General features: G+C 40.7%; 1 protein-coding gene across 2 annotated transcripts in view; it reads left to right on the top strand.

Moving 5' to 3' along the window:
* The window catches only part of SMAD4 (SMAD family member 4), a 15,491-nt gene extending 9,597 nt beyond the window's left edge, over positions 1-5,894 (top strand). For both annotated transcript variants that reach the window (XM_035903053.1, XM_009647678.2), the window contains 4 exons: positions 270-453; positions 1,430-1,598; positions 2,815-2,944; positions 4,520-5,894. In XM_035903053.1, coding sequence (XP_035758946.1) covers positions 270-453; positions 1,430-1,598; positions 2,815-2,944; positions 4,520-4,731 — 695 coding nt within the window. In that variant the 3' untranslated portion in view covers positions 4,732-5,894. The remainder of the gene's footprint in view (positions 1-269; positions 454-1,429; positions 1,599-2,814; positions 2,945-4,519) is intronic.
* Positions 5,895-6,609: the final 715 nt, after the last annotated feature.

Genomic DNA, 6,609 nt, shown 5'->3' with positions numbered 1-6,609 from the left:
ATTATAAACTGCAAAGACTTGTAAGGTCTTAACTACAAAAACCCTAGCACTGATGCGTGCTCAAATCAAAACGACATGCCCATGTTCGTTGTAGTACGTAATATTTTTCTCTGCTAGCAGACGTGTCTTTGTTTATCTGAACTTGCTGTTGTGAATGTGTGCTCCTACTCTGAATGACAAATGCAGTTGCAGAAGGCATAATTGATTGTCTGGAATGGTTTATAGGTGGTTTTGTGCCTTTCAGTCAGTTAATTGTCTGTATTCTTTAGCTCCAGAATATTGGTGTTCAATCGCATATTTTGAAATGGACGTGCAAGTTGGGGAAACATTTAAGGTCCCATCAAGCTGTCCAATTGTTACCGTTGATGGATATGTGGATCCTTCTGGAGGAGACCGTTTTTGCCTGGGCCAGCTTTCCAACGTGCATAGAACAGAAGCCATTGAGCGAGCAAGGTATTCCGCAGATCCCAAAAACTCCAGCTGTCTGTGGTATTTGATAACATTTGGGTTTGCCTTCAGTGCGTGCCTCCCTTTTCAAATGACAAGCATGGTATGTTTCTTTTAACTGAATTAACTCTAGTAGAGTATATCTTTCTAGGCCACTACTGTAATACATTCCAAACGTGCGTGACGGAGACCTTCAGTGCTTCGCAATAGCGCGTTGCTTTTCATTGCTTTCATAGGCTGTGCCTTCAAGGATAAAATTAGCAACTCGTGCCATTATGTATGCAAGCTGAATATTAGCACTCCACCCCACAGAGTGATGTGAGAATAACTGCAATATATAGATTTGCCAAAGGAGCAAAGGAAGGTTGATAGAGAGCTCGTTGGGTTTTCATTCGTTCTTGCCACGCGTGCTAGGCTTTGATGTGGAAGCAGAGAGAGCCGAAGCAATCTTGCAACTTTTTTTTGTTCTTCTTCAAAACGAAAAGGAATAGAATGATTCCGTGTCTTCAGAAATGTTGCATTATGGCAGTCAAAATGCTAGATGGCTGTCATGTCATCCAAATGAACATACAGGTCTGCATTAAAATGTGGCTTTGAAATATGTACTTGAGTGACTTTCTACACCAGAATACTTCTGGGATTTTACACTTCTGAACAGAACTGAATGCGTTTGGTAGCCCAGCTCTGTATTGTCAGTGAGCGCGGCAGTTGCCACTCAAATATTGCTTCTACATTCTGTGCTTCCCATAGATCTTTATGTGGTAATTACAGGCAGTTTTTTACTTTACGGATTTTGTGTAACTATATACTAACTAACACCTAAGATAGTAACTAAAATTTCAAGTCTTTGTATGAGTGTTAATTCAGGTATCACAGAGGTATCACTGAGAGCTGGGGAATCGTTTATGGTTTATTTAGTAAAGGTCTGCTCTGATTGATAGTATGTATGCACGGGTGCATTGGAACTGTTTTTCTTTTTCAGGTTGCACATAGGTAAAGGGGTGCAGCTGGAGTGCAAAGGAGAAGGTGATGTGTGGGTTAGATGCCTCAGCGACCACGCGGTCTTCGTTCAGAGTTACTACCTGGATAGAGAAGCAGGGCGTGCACCAGGGGATGCTGTTCACAAGATTTACCCAAGTGCATATATAAAGGTTGGTTTGCTCTTCCTAGATGAAAATCGTGGGGGGAATAAGCATGCATTTGGTTCTTGTAAACATTAGGAAAGCTATGAGATGCTGAAATAAATGTAAATTTGCTTTTGATTATCCTTTAAAAAAACCCTCAAACTTCCCATTTGACTTGAGATGACATTTTTAAATGACTTTAAACTGAAAGTATCGTCTAGATGCTACAGAGGTAACTAATTTTGTATTTTGTCCCGAATGGTCTTGATAGCGGTTTTTTGTATTTTTAGCCTCACAGTTTTAAATGAACTGCTACTAAAAATTTTAGCATAGGTTATCTGTTTCTTTACTCCAAACCAAGAAAAGTTGGGAAAGTGAAGTGTAAAGTGTGTGTTAGTGTTATGAACATGAAGTGATCCAGAGCTCACAGAAAAATTGCATGGAAACAAATTATTTTCAGGAGGTTCTTACTTGGACATGCCTCTGCCAGACCTGAAACTTTATTTTAGGACTAGTCACGCTTGTAGAAAATCATTCTTGAATTGGGGATGAACTGCTTGAAGTTTGCAGTGATTTTTTTTTTTCTTTTTAATCCTCAGTTTTTTGCAGGCAGGTTGTGTAATGAAGGTGAAAGAAACCCCACTGGCCTCTTGGTATGAGCTTTCTAGTATGAGAACAGAGTTCGTGTATTGTGTTAGTGCCAAGCCTGATCACAAAGATATAAAATGCCACCAACCTGTAACCAGGCTGCTGAAACTTCAGGCCTCTCCATTATTGGTATTTCTTTTAAATAACTAACATATTTCAGTAAAGCAAGTGAAGAAGAGCAAAGTCTGACAAAGTTAAGCAGGACTTGTTGGCTTCCATTTTTATTGATATGCTCATTTTCTGGAAATCCTGGGATTTAACTAAAAAGTCAGGATATTATCAGCCTGTAGCATCCTTCAGACTTGGATCCTGCAGTCAGTTCCGCGCAGGGTACTGCTTTAGCCTGCTCAGCTCAGCCAGGTTCTGATTTTGCCAGTGGTGGTAACGTCATATGAGAAGAGTCTCTAAGAATTGGCTTTAATGGATTATTCCTGTGAGAAATTAAACTAGTCCGGGAAGGTTTGCTTTTACCCAAGTAGAAGCTGCTTTGGGAGAGCAGAGAGGTCTGGATTATCGGGGATGGGAGTTGAGGAATTCTTTTCTTCATTGGTTTTGGTAAGTCTACACAGTTGGGTATTTATTTTTTTTCTTAAAGGTGTTTGATTTACGCCAATGCCATCGTCAGATGCAACAGCAGGCTGCCACTGCGGCTGCTGCTCCAGCTGCAGCAGTAGCTGGAAACATCCCCGGACCAGGATCAGTAGGTGGAATAGCCCCAGCCATTAGTAAGTACATTACCAGCTTGGTCTCCTTTTTTCCTTCCCTGAAAACAAATAACCCAGCTCTCCCTCGTAACAGCAACCCCCACCCATCCACCCACTGCCCCCGTGACAGCGCAAATGAACTCGGAATGAGGTAGCAGGATTGGGGCTGGGGTGACATAGTGGTAAGTCTGGATTCACTCACTTTGTGCCTGCTCCACACACCAGTTCTTGCTCTCTAGTCTTCAGGGGATATTGGGTATGCAGTACAACAGAAAACATTTATATACGAGGTCAAATAGCGTGACCCTATTACTTTCAACAGAAATACTTTTGGCTGCTTAGACCCAAGTTTGAAAATGAGATCTCAGCTCATAAAAACATTACTCAAAACAATGGGGACGACTTGAGTGACAAAGTCCTTGACTGGGTTTAGGGAAACTTAAGATTCTTGAGAAGAGGAAGAAGAGCGTGTGAGGGTGTTTTTTCTCTTCTCTTTTTTAAGTTATTCTGGGCTAGAGCTTTCTTAGTTGCTACATTCTAGATCCTTGAAATTATACCTAACTACTTTTATTAAAGCGGAAGTTGGGCTTGTTCAGCCTGGAGAAGAGAAGGCTGCGGGGAGACCTGATTGCGGCCTTTCAGTACCTAAAGGGGGCCTATAGGAAAGATGGGGACAATCTTTTTAGTAGGGCCAGCTGTGACAAGACAAGGGGTAATGGTTTTAAACTAAACCAGGGTAGGTTTAGACTAGGTATAAGGAAGAAATTCTTTACAATGAGGGTGGTGAAACCCTGGCAGGGGCTGCCCAGAGAGGTGGTGGAGGCCCCATCCCTGGGAACATTCCAGGCCAGGTTGGACGGGGCTGTGAGCAACCTGATGTGGTTCAAGGTGTCCCTGCTCCTGCAGGGGGGTTGGGCTGGGTGACCTCTGGGGGTCCCTTCCCACCCAAAACATTCTATGATTCTATGATTCTAAGCACTTGCATGTCTCGGACAGCTCTATGTGCCACAGTGTTTTCAGGATTCCTTGTATTGCCAAATGGCTCTTCCCAGCTATCCGATAATTTGCTGAAGGCATTTTGGGGGGGATGTGTTTAATTTCAGTCTTAGCCATACTTGTGATTGGAAGTTTGGCAGCCGTATTCATCTTTTTATTTATTAGATGTAAGTAGTGTCATTTGTTAACCCAGCTTCCTGCAGACGGCCAGTCTTGAGTCCTTACGCAGAAAATGCAGCCATTTGGCAAAGCTCAAGAATAAATATTTTTTTTTAACATATTTCCTCAATAAGGTTTACGTGCATTGTATCACATAAGACATTAGGTTTCATCGCGTCTGCTTTATTATAAGGAGTTTTATATTTCAACACACTTTCAAGATTGCAGAACGATGAAAAAAAATCTGTAATTGGAGGAAATGTAAAATAATTGCTGCGTTCATTGTAGCAGGGATCTAGAAATACGGATTGGCCTTGGCTGTGGTGAGAGGGAATTGTACCTGAAGAAAGAGCCAAGCAAACGGGAACGGCTAAAAAAAAAAACCAGGTGATACTATAAGAGCATGTCTGTGACCACTTACTTGAAACCTCTCCTGTTTAGGTTTGTCAGCTGCTGCTGGAATTGGTGTAGATGACCTTCGCCGCTTATGCATACTCAGGATGAGTTTTGTAAAAGGTTGGGGACCTGATTACCCAAGACAGAGCATCAAAGAGACACCGTGCTGGATTGAAATTCACTTACACCGTGCCCTCCAGCTTCTAGATGAAGTACTTCATACCATGCCTATTGCAGACCCACAACCTTTAGACTGAGATCCCTCTGCTGCACTGCTGTGGGCCGTTATATTGTGAGGATGGTGGATTGTAAAATACAATTCTGTTTATAACCTGAAGATATATTTTACTTTTGTTCTGCTTAATCTTCTAAAACCAGGTTTTAAAAATGTGTTTGCCGCCTTGCTCTTAGCAGAAAGAAACTGAACATGCAGAATTTGGATTTCAGTTATTTTCAGAACTTAATTGTCATAATACATGGCTCAGGGCTTAAAGTGAAAGGTAAACGCCTTATAGAGACTTTACAGTATTGGGTTTGTTCCCTTTGAAACTTTCCTTCTCTATTATGGCATCTTGGTGATAAGCCTCACAGGAGCCTTTTGTATGCAGAATATATATTATATATATATTTATATCTGAAAATTCCTTCTAATAGTTATAAACATTTACCTTATAGCAACTTTAAAATTCCAACTGATTTGTGATGTTCTTTATAGGGAACAATAGTTAACAGAAGACTTCTTTATTTTGTTGACTATCTTGTTATGATTTTTTTTTTCCAGGTTAAAATGTAGAAGCTGCCAAAAAGTGAGGGATGAGACAGACGTTGTTGGCATCGATTAAAAATAGCGAGGAAAAGAAATGGGGCTTTTCCTTCACTAGTTTTTAAAAAAAAAAAAAAAGATATCTTAGATTTTTATTTATATAGACACGTGAGTTTTAAAACACTAAAGGAAACGGATACTTTCAGTGCTGGCACTCAATTTAAAGAAAACATGAAATACCCAGTCTGCAAAGTTGCCACTGAAATTGCGTAACGAGTACCTAATGGCAGGAACATATTTTCATAACTACTACTGACTTCTATGATTTTACTCAAGTAAAACTTGGCAGGTATTTTAAAAAGTTGCATGACTCTTTTTACTTGCATATACCATTAAATCATGTATAATACTGCAGCAGTATTTAGGATCCAGTTTTTGTATCTGTTCACCATTTCCACTCAGGGCAAGATGGCAAACTTGTTTTTATACCTCTTGGTTATTTTAAGCCCTATGCCATCAATGACCGTATCAATTGGCAATGACTTTGTATAGAGAATTTCTAGTAGAAAAAAATGCAAATGTATTGACTGTATGACAGATACAATATGTATGCTTTCCCTCTAGTTAATAGTATAAATAAAACTATGAAAACCCTGATTTTTATAAATTTAGTTTGCTTCTATTATGTAATTCTGCACCTTGGAACCATTGATCCTGAGTGATGGATTACTTCCCTTTGCAAGACCAGCAGCAGCAGCCAACAGTGGTAGGAATTTTGGTTGGTTTAAACTTGCCCAGGGAGCAAGTCCTGATTTTTTTTATTTTTTTTTTCTTACTTTCACCGCTTCTCCATAAAAGCATGTCCTGAGGATCTCTCCTTTGGCTGTTCGATGGGCTATGAAGAGGGAGTGGGAATTCCTGATTTTTCAGCATGCGTGTATTTTTGGAGCTAGAGCTTAGTTAAGCAGGCTTAGAAGCACGTAGACTCCGACTGAAGTCCTTCAGGCGTTGCCAGTTCAATCTGCCTGCCGCGCTGGACGGAGCTGACCTGGCCGCACGGTTCCAGTGGTTAACCTAAGTAGAAGTCTTGGAAGAGATTATTCAGAAGCTTTTTGCCAAGTTTCTTGCATAGTTTCAGGAATCTATAGAGGGCTTCGACACACAGCGTTGAGGTTTTGCTTCCCTCGTACACCGAAATTCTTACGAATGAAGGCAGCAGTCACTGTGTCTGTCCTAGGCATGGAAGTGCAGGAGATGGGTGACTTTGGCCTGATGGCCAGAAATGGATGAATTTTCTCCATATTTTCATTAACGGTGTTGCCTTCCTCAGACCTAACTTCTAATGAGATGGCTTTTTTTTATTTCCCCTCTT

The sequence above is a fragment of the Egretta garzetta genome, unplaced genomic scaffold, assembly GCF_000687185.1.
Source record: "Egretta garzetta isolate BGI_Z169 unplaced genomic scaffold, ASM68718v1 scaffold179, whole genome shotgun sequence".
NCBI lineage: Eukaryota > Metazoa > Chordata > Aves > Pelecaniformes > Ardeidae > Egretta > Egretta garzetta.
Note: the sequence above shows the minus strand (reverse complement) of the source record. Positions and strands in the feature narration are given on the sequence as shown.